Below are 17,051 nucleotides of genomic sequence, written 5' to 3'. Positions count from 1 at the left end.
CAAGACACAGAGAATGTGCTAAACACAGAAGTTGTGAACAAAAAGCAAACAAATGAAGCTGCACTGCAACACTTTCCAGCAAGGATGGACAATCACCCGAGGTCAGTCACCCACAACAAACACAACATCCCAGCCCTCAAGGTAAGAGCAGCATGAACGAGAGGTTATGATCATTAAGAACAAATAATTGATTAATGATTGCTGTTTCCCAGTTAATAATTAGCCCTCTGACAATTTTGGGCTGGCCTCTCTGTTTCCATAAATAGCACCCCCGTGAGCAGGGGGAGCCCTCGCTGTGTCACACGATGGCGTTCACTGGCACCTGGCAGATCTACACTCAGGAGAACCTCGAGCCCTTCCTCAAGGCTCTGGGTAAGTGCCTGCTCCCTCCTCAAATCATGGGCACCACAGCTCTTACTGCTGCATTTCCACGGATTTTGTCCTTTTCTTTCTGTGACACACTGCCCTGCTTGGTTAAATCTGTTTGATTTCATTTGGATGTGAAAAAAATGTGAAAGTTGTATAAATTGACGGAGAAAGGTTACAGATAACCCCCAAACCCCTGTCTTAATTTTAGATGAGCTCCTAAAGAAAGAAGAGTTGTTGTGTTGATTGACTTGCAATTTTACAAACACATATAACTAGAAACAAGCCATCCATGACTTATTCAGCTTCCCAATTATTGGTACAGAAGCCCTTTCTGCAGCACAAATGCTGTCAGTAATCTGTGAATAATTAACACGTGTGAAAAGTGGTCAGTAACCTGTCAGTGATTTTCACGTGTGATAAGTAATCTCTGAGTGATTATCAACTCTAATCTGTGAGGATTAGGAGGTGCTACACCAATAAATACGCACTTACCTTTGCCAGTAAAGCGTTCCCTGGGGTTTTTAAGAGTAAATAGGAAATATTCAGGAGAGTAAGATCCAGTTCCAATTGAAAAGCCTGGTCTGACAGTGTGACAGAACCAATCCCTCTCCTGGTGACAATGACACATTCAAATCACATCAGGGACACCCCAAAAAGGGAGTTTGAGGTACTCCCACTGTTGCAGCTCTGACTGGACAGACATTCCCCCAACTCCCATCTCCCTGGGAAAATAAAGTCATGCACATGTGGTTCTTTTCATGGAGCATCATCACCTCCTGGCCAGCCCTTAGGAAAAGAGACTGTGCATAATCTGACACACCACCAAATATAATACCAAAACTAACCAGACTAAAAGGAACGGAGCAAAAAGCCCATTGAGAAGAGAGGAATCCAAAACAGGATTGTCTTTTAACTTGGACATCACCTGCCAATACTGGTTTGGATCTTTTGTGCCTTTGCTGGAAGGCACAATTTGCTATTTTGCTATTTCCATAACAAGAAGTCCTGTTTTGCCTATTTTTGCAGGGTTGCCAGATGACACCATCAAAATGGCCAAAGATATTAAGCCTGTTGTTGAAATACAACAAAAAGGCAACGACTTCGTTGTGACATCCAAAACACCAAACAAATCTGTAACCAACTCGTTTACACTCGGCAAAGAGGCTGACATCACCACCATGGATGGCAGGAAGCTAAAGGTAAAGCATTCCAAGAATAGGACATCTCTTTATTTATCCCTAAACCTCAGTTTGTGTGTGAGTGGAATTTGTTTTTACCATTTCCATTTGCAAGTATTTCTATCACTTTAACAAAAAGAAATGTTCCTAAAACTCCTATTCAAATGCTGTGCTCTCTAGTTTAAATTAACAGCTGTCATCATGAAACATCAGTGTACTTTATTTCCTATTTATTAGTCCTCTACTTACTCAAATTGAATTCCAAAATCTAACTTTTTAAAAATGTTTTTAAATGTTCCAACAGTGCACTGTGAACTTGGTCAACGGGAAGCTGGTGTGCAAATCAGATAAATTCTCTCATGAGCAGGAAGTTAAAGGAAATGAAATGGTGGAGGTAAGTGCTAGAAAATAAGGGCACTTGCAGAAAAATGCTGAAGGAAAAAATGCTGATTAGCTTATAGTGTGTACAAAGTGTCCCTGTGGATAAAGGCTGCTCCAAGGAGCGCAACCAACTCCAACTTTTCCTTCATGTAAATGTTGTACATATATTTACAGGCAGGTACTGTGATTGTATTTTCTTGTGGACTGTGGATATTCTCAGCTCAGTCAGAGAGAAAGAGAAAGGTTTTCTAACCAGGCAAGAGCCTGGGAAACAGTTGAGAAAAAATGTAAATAATTCTCTAATCTATCTTGTTATTCACATTGTTTATAGATATGCTCTGCCACTGTGCGTCATTCACTGCACACCAACGGTGTGACATGTTTTTACTCTAAGACCAATGAAATTAGTCTTCTCGATGTTCTCTATATATAGAGCGGTATATTTGAAATAAATCAGAGCTCATTTTCTTTGCCTTCTGATCTGGAGTTCTCTGTTCCCGTCCTGCTCGACAGCGACAGTGGACTAGGATGGATTTATGCATGAGTTACAGATGCTTCTGCCACTTACCTATAAATAGATTTCCTAAAGTTCCAATGTGTATTTGTCTCCCACAGACTATAACATATGGCGGAGTAACGCTTGTCAGAAGAGGCAAGAAAGTCTAAAGCCAGATCCCCTCCTCTGTGATACCTCTACATATCTGAAATAAAGTGCACTTTCCACAAGGTGTGATCTCTGTTTTATCTGAACAAACAGTACAGGAAGTCATGATGATTTCTGCTCTCCTTTCACACAGCACTTCCCCTTGTTACAGGACTGTGTTTTCCCCTCTGTCCTCAGAGTGCCAGAAATTTGCCTCCCAGACTACCCAACCTGGACATAAATCACACTGTTCCAGTTCACCACATTAATCCTTGGGAGCAGCCAAAAGCTACAGAAATGCTCCTTGACTTCTTACACACAGACTGAACACACTCAGCTTTAGCTCCTGCTCCTACTGAAGGTTAGTCTTTAACCAAAGCCCGTTCTCTATGACCTGGCCAACAGAGAACAATCAGGCATTTGTTGAGCTGATCTGTACCACATGGCCCAGGAATGGAAACAGCAATATTTTAAAAGCTGTGAAGCACTCACCAGTCATTAACAATAGGGATGGCTGTTCTTAAACTGAATTACACAACAGTACAATTAAGAGGCACTACAAGAGCAAAGAGAATTAAACATTCTTCCAAGTTGCAATGAACTCCCAGTATCTTGTCATGGCCCAAGTTTGTGAAGCTCAAGTAAACCAGACTTTGTTCAGACCCTGTGCCTCTATTAAGTATAAAACACACAGCAGCTGTGCCTAGAACCATTTCTCTGCTGATTAGATCCTATTATTATATCAGCAGCCCCATTTCATAATTTAAGTCACTGCAGATTTGTTAGAATTGGTTTTGGGAGCAAGACCTCCATGAACAAAGTTGCTGGACTGATAATGTAATTTCAAATCCTCATGGGGAGGTTTTAATCCCAGTGAAGAGTGCTGAATTTCCATCTCCCCATGCTAGAAGAGCAGTTTGTGAGGGGAGAGGTTGTGTTTTAGTTAATAACACAATGTGACACAAGCAATTTGGGAAGTGTATTCTTATTCTGGGATAAGGCTGTTCTCAGGGGGAGTTTCACTGGCACAAAGGATCATTGTGCTCTTTTTGCTTCCCAGGCAGCTCCAATGCCAAGCACAGTCCTGCAGCCAGAATTAAATTCCATGTGAGTTAGAAATAAGATCAACAGCACAGAAATCAGGGCTGGTAAAACTCAGGGAGGAGGAGGAGGAGGAGGAAGCTGCTTCAAGGCACTTGTGCTGCAAAAAGCCACCCAAGAACTCAGCACCTTCTCTGTGGAAGTTGCTGGGTAACTGCTGCAAACACACCCTGAAACCAAACACACACTGTGGTTTTCCAGCAGGAAATTCACAGAATGCTGCAGGTCTGCAAGGAGCAAAGTCTGTACCTGCAAACTGGAGGATGGAACGTGCAAGACGCTTCAGGTTTATTTCTAAACCAAGGCAGAGATCCTTCATTACTCATTTCAAACCTGTTATAAAATGATTGTTGTAAATACTACACATTAAAAGCACACTAACTTTATTTAGAACTTAAACTAAGTCATCCTAATGGCTAAAACTCTAAAAAATTAAAAGAACACTTCACCTGGCTTTCTTCACAATTGCAATGATTTCATGTTTCCAGCAATGGTGCCAATCTTTCCCATCTTTCTGGCAATGTCCTTCTGCCACAGGGCACCCCAGATTTGGGTGGAATATTCAGTGTAGGTCCTTATGTGAAGCAGTCAAAACCTGAAGGATTTTGATCAGACTGAGATCTGTGTCCCATGGCCCAAAGGAATTAGCATTCCTAGATGGCAGAACAGGCTGAGATGGCAGCTCTGGATTCACTATTCCACAAAAACAAGTGCATTTTTCTGTGAAGGACTCCATTGGAGTATTTATAATCCAACTTGGATCTTGTTCAAAATTTTGACTCCCAATCTGACAAGCTCTGACAAGGTAATCCTGGCAGCATGGATTTCTATCCATCGAAGTCCACTCTTTGGTAAATTCATTGTTTGAATGAATTTTACAGAATATGTGTAAAATATTTTTTTTTTCTTTTTTGCTTTGTGCCAAGCACTCCCACCACAATTCCATTCTCTGATGTGCATTCTTGGCTTGATTTTTAGGTTCTTTTAATGATTTGTGTGAGCAGATCTGTGTTTATATTGCACAAGGTAACAACTCGACCTGCTGCTTGCATGCAGAAAAATGCTAACTGTAAATATTAAATGCAAAAAACATGGTCAGAGATCCCCATCCCTTCTCTGTTGAGTCCTGCACACAGACCCTGAACACAGAACCACATAAATTCTTTTTTTTTTTTTTTTTTTTGGAAGTGTATATGTCTGCACATCTCCTGTGTTAGTGACTGAACTTCATCTGCCATTCAAACTTGAATCATCTGTCATTCCAAACCTGCAAAAATCAGGCACTTCTTAGTGTGAGATTGCCAAGATATGAACAGCAATGTCCTCCCACCAGTTTTCATTCATGAATATTAAAAATAAAGATGAAAATACACTGGTGGCAGACACAAGCATCAGCTTGAAGTCCTTCTGTCCCTGCAGAAGTTTGCTGAAAATCCCTCACATGAAAATGCAGATATTTTCATTGCACTCTTCACCAAACCCTGTGGCTGTTGGGTCAGATGTGCCTTTTATCCACCTTTATGTGAGTCACACATGAGCATGGTAAGAAATAATCTCTCCACCCACCACCTGTATTGTTTTCATCACACAAACGGCTTTAATGGAAAGGGCTGGTCCTGTGCAAACAGTCTGATGAAAACTCCTGGGGCTCAGCAGGGCTCTGGGTAACTGTGTTCTCCACAAAAATTGGATTAATTACTCCCTGTGCAACAATAGTTACACACTCCAGAGACACACTGGTAATTTATTTCAGTGTTGCATAGTTGGGGCCCTGTGGGAATTCACAAATGGAGCACACCAACGATCGAAATTTATTACTATTTACACATTTTAGCAAACAAAGGAATTAGTGTGCCTCGGCTACAAGTCACATAGTTCTGAATTAGTATTCTATCTTCTGTTGATTAATTATTCTGTTGTTTCTCATGCTAATTAGTCCCGTTCTCTCCTTTTGGGTCAGTGGTCTGTGGGTTGGTGGTCATGACCTGCCCCTGCAGATGTAAAATTACATTTTGCCCAGCTGGAGATCATTTCAGCACAGTTGTTGAGTTGGGTTTATTAGTTTCTTCCTTACCTTGGGAGTTCTTGCCAGATGGCCCATAAATTCTGCATTCTTTGTGTCCCCTATCAGCGGGCATCCTTTTTTCTCAAGCTTTGTTAACCTCCCCCTAGGCCTGAGATCATCGAAGCATGTCCAGCCCTAAACCTTAACAAGGCAGTTCTACCAATTTGTTATTCTAACTCAGGGACATCACTTAAAGTTTGTTGGCTGCCGTTTTCACGGGTTACATCTCCCTTCTTGTTGATTAGGCTTGAAAGCATAAAAACATCAAAGAACATCTTTTTCTTAACAGAACTTCTACATACTCCACATTTTACAACAGCAAGGCCACAGGACAGCGATCCCTTGAGCCCCAGGAAGGGCGTTACAGCCAGCTGGCTGCACAGGAGGGAGCCACGGCGCTCTGAGGCAGCCGCACAAGGCCGGGCCGCGCTCCCCTCACGGCGGAGGCGCAGCCGCCATCTTGCCCCGCGCGCGCTCCCCTTCACTCTCTTTCGGCGGGAAAAGCGAGGCCCCGCGAGGGGGAGGGGGGGCGGCAGCGCGCATGCGCGGCGCGCACCGGAGGGCCCGCGAGCTCCCGCGCGGAGCCGGGGCGCATGCGCGCTGCCGGAGCGGGGCAGGATTTTGGCGCCGCGTTTCGCTCTCGCCGGAAGCCCCCCCCCCCCCCCGGTCCGGGAAGTCTCGCGAGAGGCGGCGCGCGGGCGGGCGGTGCAGCTCCCCCAGGGTCGCCTCAGCCGCTCCCGCCGCGCCCGGGCCGCGCTCGCTCCTTCCCTCCCTCCTTCCTTCCTTCCCTCCTCTCCTTCCTGCCGTCTGTCCCAGCGCCGCCGACATGTCCCGCTACCTGCGGCCCCCCAACACCTCGCTCTTCGTGCGAAACGTGGCCGACGACACCCGGTGAGTGGGGGCGGAGCGGGGGCTCGCGCAGGCTTTGGCGGGCTCGCTAGGCCGCGGCCGCGGGGGTCCCCCCGCAGCCGGCGGAGGGAAGGGGGCGAGCCCGGCCCGCTCCCTTCCCCCGTTTTGCCTTGTCCCTTCTCCCTGCCCTGCCTTCCATTTTCCTCGCGATGCTGCTCGTTCCCCGCCTCTCCACGCGGGTTCGTTTCCAAACAGCGTCCAGAAAGAACAAAGCTGGGCCGCAACAAAGTGAAACTCCCCGCAGCCGCCTTGGAGTGTGTCCAGCGGGACAGCCGGGCGGGATGTGCCACCGGGGCGATGCTGGACAGCCGCCGGAGTTTGGGATGCTCCTCTGGAAATGCAGTATTGCTGCTAGATGGGAGAAAATAGAGCATTTATGCCCAAAATTCCTGGCGTGGCAGGTCCCGTTAGCGTGGGAGCTGCTGCCGGTGCAGTTGGAGTGTTGCTGCCGTGATTGTTGTGTGCCGGGGCCTCTCGGGACGCTCAGTCCGGAGCCGAGGGAAGCAACGCTTGGTCTCCGTTATAATCGCGTGGTTCCGAGAGCCCGTAAGGACTAAACATATGCGGTGAGAGAAGTTCTCGTAGGGAATTGAAGCGACAAAACCAGAACGTTGTACAGGTTCTTATTTATCCCTTGTATGCTTTCAGTGAGCTGCCGGTGTTCCTCATTTCACTTGGGCAGTTTAGTGACCAGAAACACCTTTGGTGTTTGCTATCAGCTGTGGAACATTTCCAGAGCATTGTTGGCACGGAATGCATTTGTCAGAGCGCTCCTGTGTTGTTATTTTTGTGTAGAATTTGTACGGAGATCCCTGTAAGTTCCAGTCCTAAAAAATGTGCGTTTTCCAACTCTGCCTGGGCGACTTGGACCAAAGTTGTTCATCAGTCAACAGTACTGTGGGCACGATGGAATGGAATGAAATTAAATTTTTTACTCTTTTTCCCATGAATTTGTTCATTTTTCCAATATTTATTTTACTTTGAGAACAGCTGAGGATGATTACTTCCAAAGTCTTTACAATCATGTGGATCCTGTTGAGAGTTCACCTTAAGCACAGAGTTCTTGGAGGTGGTTTCATTGTGAAATCTCCATGCTGGTGGTAGTTCCCTTCTGCCAGCACTGACTGTTGAGATTTGTTTCCCAACTGGTGCAAGAGAAAGGATGAAATACTAAAAACCAGTAGTAACTGTCACATACCACCCAAATATGGTATTGCATCAATCTTCTCATGCAGGTTTTTGTCCTCAAATTAAATGTGAGGAGCTGATGTGAGTAAGAAGCCTCTGTTGAGGAGAGGCTGCTGTTCCAGGGGTAGTTGCAGCTGAACAGTTTTGTCTCAGCGCTCTCTAAAGCCAACTCTTAGGAAAAACTACCCCGAGGGCATGAGTGGCTGCTCACTGAGATCCGTTCTGTTTGATGTGGTTGTAAGTATTGATTATTCTATGGAAATGAGTTTGGGTGACTGGTTTGGTCTCATAATGTTTATTTGGATCTCCTAATTGATGTTTGTGTGTTGCAAAATCACTGTCGAGGTACTTGAATAATAATAACGATAATTTGACAATCCTTTCTTTCACTTTGTGCCAATCCTGGCTGCAGTGAATGAACTGGTGTGCATCACTTCTCAGTTTACATTTTTATTTTAGGGTTAAGCTGAAGGGTGCCAGGGTGTATCTTGAGCGTCTTGAGACCTGAGTGTTTCAGAAAAGTTCCATGTGCCGCCACCAGGGAACTGCCCAAACACCTTCTCCTCCCAAAAAAAAACCATTTTCCTACTTTCATCCTCCACCAAATGCTTCCAAAAACCAGGGATGGTGATATTAATTGTAGATTTGATTTTTGCTTGTTTTGTTTCATTTCGGTGGCTGTTTTGTGGCACCTCAGGCAGTGCCAAAGCCATATCAGGTGTTTGTGGTGTTGCAGGTCCGAAGACTTGCGCCGGGAGTTTGGTCGTTATGGGCCTATAGTTGATGTTTACGTTCCACTTGACTTCTACACCCGACGTCCCAGAGGATTTGCCTATGTTCAATATCCTTTCTTCAGATGGCTCATTAGTGAGGGGTGTTGAAGTTTGAAATTCAAGTTTGTGTAAGAGGTAACCAATCTAAATGAAAAAGCAGTTTTACTTTTGTGTTGTATCTAATAAGTGTCTTACTTATGTCGTGGTGTTTCGTTATTTTTGAAGATTAACTTCTCTCAATTGTTCTTTGCCTCTTTTGCAAAACTTAAGTCCAGTAATATGAAAGCTTGCTTATGTCACTGAAATTAATACTATATGATTTAAATGAAAATTTATCACTGACTCAAAATTGTCTAGCACGTTTTTATTATCACTGGTGTGTAAGTAAAGTTGTGCTTAGCAAAATGTGGCTGCTGTTCATTGTTAATTTAACAAATGGAAACTGCAATCACTTGATCAAAATCAGATTGTGTAAAAAATGAGGTGAACTTCTTTCTTTAATATTGTCCCCTAATTTGCTGTCCTCTGTTGTTGCCTCAGAATGTAAAGCTGTACAGTAATGGCGACCCCAAAGAGAAAGCATGAAAGAACCTTTAGAGTAGAGTTCAACAATTAAGGCAAGTAGACAAGCCAAAGACCTCTTAAGGATCAGGCTTGAAGAGAAGGGAGAGTTTGGGAAAAGAAAAAATAAAGAAAAGCTGGAAGAAGGACAAGCCATAATGGGAGACAAAGCTTCGCTTTATCTACAAAAGGGGGAAAAGGTTGTTTTTCAAAGTTAAAGATAAAGCCATCTGTCATTTTTGGCCAAGCATCTCATGACAAGTCCTTCTGACAAGCACTTAAAGAGTTAAAGGTCAAGATGAAGTTGAATGGTGGCCAAGATTAAAGGAGTCATACCTGATGTATCCTACAGAGTAACAGTTTCTCTTCTGTCTGTCATGTAAGCAGTAATTTGATGAATTATTCTGGTTTAGTCCATTGACAAAACCTGTAATATTTCTCTTGTGAGTGCTACTGTAACTGTGGTCTGAATGAAATGGAAGTTTCTCTCCTGCTGAGAAATGAGTGGCCTGGAGGGGAAAGGCAGCTCATTGTTTTGGGTCCCACAAGCTGGAATTAAGGGTGTAAATTCCAGTATTAAAACAAATGTCTGTCACTGTACCTTGGCCCTGAGTGGCAGTGCAGGCCCTGAGAGCAGTGTCTGCTCTTCTCTCACACTGGGGAGGCTCTGCACACAGGGCTGTGACATGACATCTGTTACACCTAAAATCAGTTGCTTAAAACAAAAAAGGAAACCTTTATTCCAATTCCAAAGTTAATAATTAACATTTACTGTTGGTATCTCCAACATAATTTGAGAACTAGGGCTTAATTTTAATAAACTCAATGTAGTGGAGAGAACTAAATGACCATTAACAAGTGTGTTTTGAAAGGATACCTTTGTTTTCTTTGCATAAGTACAAGTGGGAGAAGAAAAAATATTAAGAGTATCACATAGCAAGTGCTTGCTAATGGATAAATTAATAGTCATATTACAAGATTTTAATTTTATAACAGGAGTTCTAAGATAGATGGTGGTTAATTAAAAAAAAAACACTAGCGTGTAGAGTAGCATGACAAAAAAACTTAAAACATGGCTGTAAAACAACTTGAAAATTTTTATTTTAAATACCAAATCTGTTAAACTGCTCAAATTCCCAAGTACCTTAACACTGGCCACATTTGAAGATGTCCGTGATGCAGAAGATGCTCTCCATAATTTGGATCGAAAGTGGATTTGTGGTCGGCAAATAGAAATCCAGTTTGCACAGGGGGACCGCAAGAGTAAGTGCCTGGATTTTATCACTCCCGGGATTTAGCCTGGGTTTCAGCACCCAGCACTGCACGTGCTGCTAATTGTTGTGATATGTTCTTATTGTATATAAATAGCACGTGGATGCTCTGCCTTTCATCCAGTAACTGTTAATGACTCTTTTAATTATAAATGGATAACTAAGTACGGCAGTCACCACAGTCCTTCTTCAGAGCTTTCTGTGCAGCTCTGTGTGATTTCCAGGATTGAGGTCATGTCTTCATTTGGCTTCAGGATAAAAGTCAGTTTAAAGTTATCTCAGTTCAAGGTGGAGCAGAAGTTGTATTTTCTGAACAGATAAGTGTAAAGAGAATTTAGGTCTTTTAAATCTGTTGTTTGTGTGCATAGTCTTCATTTGCAGGGAGATACAAATTTGTAAAACCTGGCTCAGCCCTGTTGGTCTAAACCAGGTCTGTAATACTCATGTGATGCCTGGGAATAAAAAGAACTTAAAGGTCTTTAGTTACAGCTCTCAGAGAAACAACCTGACTGTCCAGTTCTCCCTCAAGTCCTCACAATTAACTTTAATGGAGTCAATGGAAATTCTACACTCCAAAGGACAAGTTTCTGCCCTGTGTATAAACATTGGGATTTCTAACAAGTTTCTGAAAAAATTTAACTAAGTCCGCCTTAATGTCTTCCAAGCAGCACTAAAAATTTAAAATTTGAAGCTGTTTAGTACAGAGGATGTTTGTTCCAGCGTGTTTAAAATACTTAGAGCATGATCTTTGGGTTTGAATTTGATACAGAGGAAGGATAGCTGCGCTGCTTAGAGGAAATACAGTGGAAGACTAATAGGTTCATTCATTCTTAATTACTTTAATAACTAAGCTGCAGAGTGAAAGTGAATTGTTTACTGAGAGGTTCCTTTTGGAATCAGACTTCCCTTTGTGTGGCATCCACCAAAGCTTTTGTATAAGCTGGGCCTTTAATCATTGAAGACAGCTGTGGATCAGGTGTGATGATGGTGCTGTGCAGTCGGGAAAAAGTGTTTAATTAGCTTTCACTCTCTGGGTAAATTCAGGAATGTCAGAATGTGTCAGTCATGGGTCTGACCTGCCATACCAGTTTCCAGCTGGCCTGAAATCACCTTGGCCAACTCTGTGTTCTGGTTTTATGGAGCATTAGTCTTTTCTGACTGGTTTTGAGGGTTTTTTTGTTTGTTTGTTATGCCTTCTAGATTTACAGTGCCCCCAAGGCTGCATTAATTTGTGTCCAGTGGCTCAAGCAGCACAAAACAAGTGGCACAGAGCAGCCTCTCACCTTTCCCTTCACAAACATCAAATCACAAATGAACCTTTCTGCTTAACACCAAATACATGGCTTAGACCTTGAGGGGAAAAAGTAGGGCATCTTCTTCACCTGCAAATATTGCTATTTTTACAGCACCAAACCAAATGAAAGCCAAGGAAGGGAGGAATCTGTACAGTTCTTCTCGTTACGATGACTATGACAGATACAGGCGGTCTCGGAGTCGCAGCTACGAGCGCAGACGGTCTCGGAGTCGCTCCTTTGATTACAGCTATAGAAGATCCTATAGTCCCAGAAAGTAAGTGTAATGTGTGGGGCTGGCCTCAGCTGCACAGCACAGACACACCACGCTATTTAATTGTTACACTTTGGAATAATCTTTTTTTTTCTATCGTGGGAGTAACCGCTGGGAGTTGCATACCTTGCATGCTGCATCTGATCAGGAGTAATGAATGAAATGATTCTGTGCTGCATTGGAGAATAACTAAAAGCAAATGCACAGCTTGAAAATAGAATGTGTTAAGTATTTGTACATTTACATAGGTATTTGTCACCGTTTACTTTTTCTGATGTACCTTTTTAGCAGTAGACCTACTGGAAGACCTCGTCGTAGCAGAAGCCATTCGGACAATGATAGGTAAAAAACCACTTTTTACACCCTTTAAATTGCAAGCTAGATCACTGTATTCCTTTAACTATAGGTTTAAAAAAAAAGTTTCTCCTGCAAAAACGGTAAACAATTTTTGATGTACTAGATGTCTAAGAATAGTGTTTTTACATTCAAATCTCCTCTCTCCCCTTTATTCTGATAGGTTCAAACACCGCAATCGATCTTTTTCAAGATCTAAGTCCAATTCAAGATCACGATCCAAGTCACAGCCCAAGAAAGAAATGAAGGCTAAATCACGGTCTAGGTCTGCATCTCACACCAAATCTAGAGGCACCTCTAAAACAGATTCTAAAACACACTATAAGTCCAGCTCAAGATATGAGAAGGAGTCGAGAAAAAAAGAACCAGCTAGATCCAAATCACAGTCAAGATCACATTCTAGATCTAGGTCAAAATCCAGATCGAGGTCTTGGACTAGTCCCAAGTCCAGTGGCCACTAACAGTGTATCCATGTTGGTTTAGGCATGTAAGATTCATTTACACACAGTTCAGTTTACTTAAATTATCAGGAATATGATGTTGCAACAGTGCTAAAAAATATTTTCTTTGTCAGTTTTCCCTGTAGCCGACAATGGTTGAAATTAAAACAGTGTTGAGAAGCCACAGAGAGAGAGAGGGAGAGAGATTGTCCACTTGGTTAAATGTCACGGGCAGCTACTGATTTGGTTGTGGTGTCTCTATGTATATTTTTGTAAAGATTTGCATTTTTAATGCTTAGATATTTGGTGATGACTTGATTGATCGTAACTTGCAACATTGTCCTTTTACAAATGTCACACCCATAGAGAAATTGGTACCAGTTTGTGCTGGGCAGTTAAACCAGCTTTTTAACTGGTTCTTCAACTCTATAAAGTTTGTGAGAAAAAGGAAAACTGGACAGCTGTAGTGCAACACTGGCTGCTGGGAAATCAGACTGGCAGTTTGTTTCCATGGCTCCAGGGCAGGTTTCAGTGTTCTCCGCGCCCACCAGCACCAGCAGGTTGGCACATGGAGCTCTGTGGAGGGAGATTTGGGAGATTTCTCTTTAGCCTGCAGTCTGGAGAGATGGTACTAACCTTGCACGTACGACATGGGCAGAGAGCTGGTCATAGAGCTCGCTCAGAGCCTGTGCAGTGTTGTGACCCCTCGGGATAGAGGCTTCACTGCCTCTGCCCTGGCTGCTGGTGCTGAATGTGAGGGGAAAAACCCACCTTGAAATGGAAGATCTAAATTCAGATTTCAGCAAACGGCAGAGCAACTTTTAAATATTAGGTTGTGTGTACATTTTATGCAGTTTTTTGTATCTATTCTCAATTTTAGTGAGCAGTTAACCATAAAGTTGCTTAGTTTCCCTGCTGTTAGATACAAGTAGATTGTTTCGAGTTGTGTGTGTACAGTATATAAGAACTAAACTTTTATGCCAATGACTCCTGTGGTTAGTTGGTGTATTCATAGGTATCAAACTCTAGCCATTTCCCTGGGTTACCAGGCTTGCTTGCTTTTTACACAGCAAAAAAGCGGTTGGTCAAGCAAGTCTGAATCACTCCTTCCTCAGAATGGATAGTGGTTTGGTTACAAGATTTCATTTTCCTTCAGAACAAATGTTTGAAGTTGGATATGAACAAGAGCTGCATCTCTAGTTATGTAGTTTATCACTAATACAGTATATTTAGAAAATTGAACGTGAAAAATAACAAGCCCAGTGTGTAATCTTACCAGTATTTCTCTAGAAGGCAAGATCCTTTGTTATGGAAATGGCTTTTGGCATTGTTTTGGTTTTTTTTCTCTTTACCTTCAAAAGCCACCATCAAACACTTAAGTGTTCCTCTCTGTCTGATGTCTGTAGCATATAAAGACATTGATTTCCAAAAGTTCCTTTTTAGAGAAATGTTTTAGGGTTTGGGTTTAGTGTTTCAGCAGGGCCTTTCAAGAAGCGCAGATGGCTTTGGGATCTTGTCAGCGGAACGTGCTTAGGGGTTGATCCTAGAACCTTTGTACATTTAATAGTGTTTCTAACTTTTTCTTTACTGTTTGCAGTTAATGTTCATGTTCTGCTATGCAATCATTTATATGCACGTTCCTTTAATTTTGTAGACTTTCCTGGATGTATAGTTTAAAAACAGCAAAAAGTCTATTTAAAACTGTAGCAGTAGCGTGCAGCTCTAGCAAAGGAAAGTTGTGGGATTAAACTTTGTATTTCCTTTCTTATAGAGGCTTCTAAAAAGGTATTTTTATATGTTCTTTTTAACAAATATTGTGTACTACCTTTAAAACATCGATGTTTTGATCAAAATAACTAAAGACCCAGCTTATTTTCTGCTTGCTGTAAATTTAGCAAACATGCTGTAATAAAAAAATGAAGGAAATACTGATCCACTGGAATTATTGTAGCTTTAGAATTTGACTCCAGAGCATGGTTAGGAGTAGAGCTATGCATCCCTTATGGAGTAAAATCCTTACTATGGTATTTCAGTAAAGGCAGGAATTTTTCATTTAGTGTCTGAATAAATGTCACTTCACATTTTTGAAGGGGTACAAGACAAACTGAGAACACTAAGCATAAGTTGTATTCTAATCTATTGAATTTTCTTTGCCATTAACTTCCATTATTGCTGGATGGACTTGCCCCATAGGTTATAATTCAGATATTATTAGCCAGGTTATGAAACTATTTAAAAACAATGACTGAAGATTCATACAGAATCAAAATTATAGTATCACCATAAGGATTTGTAATTGCCATATCAAAACTGGTGCCAGCAGTGGTTCTGTGGGAGGTGGCAACAGGGATGGAGCTGCCTGCTGGCACTGGTGTGTGCCCAGCTGAAAGACAAAAATCCTCTGTAAAGCACTGAATTGCTTTCGTAAACCCACTGTCACCCTTTATAAGTTGAGCTGTGATTATTTCTGCTTCTAGCAGCAGAAACCCCCGCTCTTTTCAGCTTTATAGATTTATATATATAAATATAGTCTTCATGATTAACTCATGCTTGAGAGGGGTCCTCGTGACTGAGTGGTGGGGAGAGCGTGGCTGTGGCTGTGTCAGGGGCCTGCAGGCATTGCTGTGGTTGATGGTGGTGCTGGTCCAGATGGAATTGGAGCTGGAAGGGTGGGAGGAGGGAGGAGAAATCTCCATGTCCAGGCAGAGTAACAGTAACTATTCCTTAACTGTTGTGTCAGCATGTCCTTATATTGTGTGCCTCAGCATTTATGTATAGCACAGTTTAATTTTTGTTTTGAAAAGCCAGATCATTGCAAGTATAATGTAGTGTCTGCCAGTTCTGATGGTTCTTTCTTTCTCTCCCAGAGGTAGGACTAAACTTTGACTTGACTTGTGTATATGAACAAGCCAGAAAAGCCGAACACAAACCCACGATGTTTCAAGAGTGCATGAATAAAGATGTTGTCCTAGTTCTTGCTCCCATGGAAAAATTGTGAAGAAGCTGTTCTGTGGGCCTTTCAGTTGGGGAAGAGTTAGCAGGATGTGGCCAAAAGGGCAGGGAATGTTTATGCATTCATGCAAATCAAGCCACAGCCCATCTAGATAACACCTCCCTTCCTTGATGCAGGTATCCCAGTCCTGCCCTAAAAAAAGCAGGAGCCTGACTTGTGCAAGCTTCCTGCAGGTTATGCACAGCTGGAATGCAAGAACTTTGCAGGCTACAAAAGATCATGTCTAGATATCTTTCTTTTGGAGTCTCAAGAATGGTGGGAATTACGTTTTTCTGTGGTAAATCTAGATTTTTGTCATTCCTGCAAAATTTGTAGAATTGAAGTAGTGTGTAAAAAAACAAACAAACAAACAAAAAAAAACCCTCTGCTGAAATTAATGGCTGTGCTCCAAAATATCTGCAGCGAATCGATTGGTGTCAGCAGTCATAGAAGGCTCTATTGGAACTTCTTTTTCACCTAAAGTCCATGCACCCAACTGGTAATTAAAAATCTTCAATTTAGTGGTTAAGTAGCTGGGTGTTTAATTAGGGACTCTGATAGACTGGTCTCTGAAAGCTCAATGTTATCCTTTCTATGTCTTATCAAGATGTTTAATGTACAGTATCATGGTTTTACTCAAAGTGGAATCTTTTGGTTTCAATAATGTTTGGAGCTCTCTGCTTGGACAGAGCTTTTTTTCTTGCCTGCTGAGTCTGGTGACAGCTCGGGGTGCTCAGAGAAGGGCAGTGCAGTCACACACAGCGCTGCTGCTCGGGCCTTGCCAGGGACGGGGCAGATGAACATTCTGAAGTACAAAGGGATAAAATTGACACATTTTTAGGACATAATCACCCATTAAGAATTGCTGGTTTTCTCCATTTATCTTGTAACTTGCTTAAAAAAGTCTGTAGTCCATTGCTATAATACTTGTCTAAAGATGCTCTTGCTGCTGAGACTATTGTAGGAAGGGAAGACTCTGTACCCTGTAGTGTGTTTGATCGGAGATGCTGATGTTTTATTCACCCACATCCTTTCTTCTTGAGTTTTGTGTTCCATCTGTGCAAATAACCCTGTGAATTGGGAATAAAATGTACAAGTTTTGACTATAACTCGAGAGCACCTTCTGACTTAATTAATCCAGCTGTAGTGTGTGGGAGACGGAGCCCCAAGCTGCTTCCCAGCCTCCCCAGCTTTTGGTTTTGTCAGGAATGTTAATTAGTGTTAATTCTCCAGCCCTGTGTTCCCTAACCACTGGAAAGG

General features: G+C 42.4%; 3 protein-coding genes across 5 annotated transcripts in view; 2 read left to right on the top strand and 1 right to left on the bottom strand.

Moving 5' to 3' along the window:
- GRHL3 (grainyhead like transcription factor 3) overlaps positions 1-6,188 on the bottom strand; it is a 103,560-nt gene extending 97,372 nt beyond the window's left edge. For 2 of the 3 annotated variants that reach the window (XM_053964795.1, XM_053964796.1), the window contains exons 1-2: positions 5,747-6,188; positions 3,922-4,005 (exon numbers count right to left, since the gene is read on the bottom strand). In XM_053964795.1, the coding sequence (XP_053820770.1) occupies positions 3,922-4,005; positions 5,747-5,784 (122 nt within the window). In that variant the 5' untranslated portion in view covers positions 5,785-6,188. Of the gene's footprint in view, positions 1-3,921; positions 4,006-4,121; positions 4,836-5,746 lie in introns of those variants that run through there. The other variant, XM_053964799.1, reaches the window with a different exon arrangement.
- LOC128799934 (fatty acid-binding protein, liver) lies at positions 264-2,654 on the top strand. The gene is made up of 4 exons (XM_053964805.1): positions 264-372; positions 1,396-1,568; positions 1,852-1,941; positions 2,544-2,654. Exons 1-4 carry the CDS (start codon positions 306-308, stop codon positions 2,592-2,594), a joined length of 381 nt encoding a protein of 126 aa, XP_053820780.1. The 5' UTR covers positions 264-305; the 3' UTR covers positions 2,595-2,654.
- Positions 6,189-6,436: 248 nt separating the features above from the next.
- On the top strand, positions 6,437-16,900 carry SRSF10 (serine and arginine rich splicing factor 10). Its single transcript, XM_053964773.1, has 7 exons — positions 6,437-6,628; positions 8,571-8,677; positions 10,330-10,431; positions 11,846-12,008; positions 12,294-12,347; positions 12,523-12,624; positions 15,667-16,900. The coding sequence occupies exons 1-7, from the start codon at positions 6,564-6,566 to the stop codon at positions 15,683-15,685; spliced, it is 612 nt and encodes a 203-aa protein (XP_053820748.1). The 5' UTR covers positions 6,437-6,563; the 3' UTR covers positions 15,686-16,900.
- The last annotated feature ends 151 nt before the right edge of the window (positions 16,901-17,051 follow it).

The sequence above is a fragment of the Vidua chalybeata genome, chromosome 25 (genome assembly GCF_026979565.1).
Source record: "Vidua chalybeata isolate OUT-0048 chromosome 25, bVidCha1 merged haplotype, whole genome shotgun sequence".
Lineage (NCBI taxonomy): Eukaryota > Metazoa > Chordata > Aves > Passeriformes > Viduidae > Vidua > Vidua chalybeata.
This window is presented reverse-complemented; position numbering and strand designations above follow the sequence as displayed.

Bases quoted from the DNA above. Each gene is read 5' to 3' on its own strand.
- LOC128799934 (XM_053964805.1), top strand. From the start codon at position 306: ATGGCGTTCACTGGCACCTGGCAGATCTACACTCAGGAGAACCTCGAG. The intron at 1,569-1,851 runs GTAAAGCATTCC...ATGTTCCAACAG, and splicing joins TGGATGGCAGGAAGCTAAAG to TGCACTGTGAACTTGGTCAA. The intron at 1,942-2,543 runs GTAAGTGCTAGA...TGTCTCCCACAG, and splicing joins AAGGAAATGAAATGGTGGAG to ACTATAACATATGGCGGAGT.
- SRSF10 (XM_053964773.1), top strand. From the start codon at position 6,564: ATGTCCCGCTACCTGCGGCCCCCCAACACCTCGCTCTTCGTGCGAAAC. The intron at 6,629-8,570 runs GTGAGTGGGGGC...GTGGTGTTGCAG, and splicing joins AACGTGGCCGACGACACCCG to GTCCGAAGACTTGCGCCGGG. The intron at 12,348-12,522 runs GTAAAAAACCAC...TTATTCTGATAG, and splicing joins AGCCATTCGGACAATGATAG to GTTCAAACACCGCAATCGAT.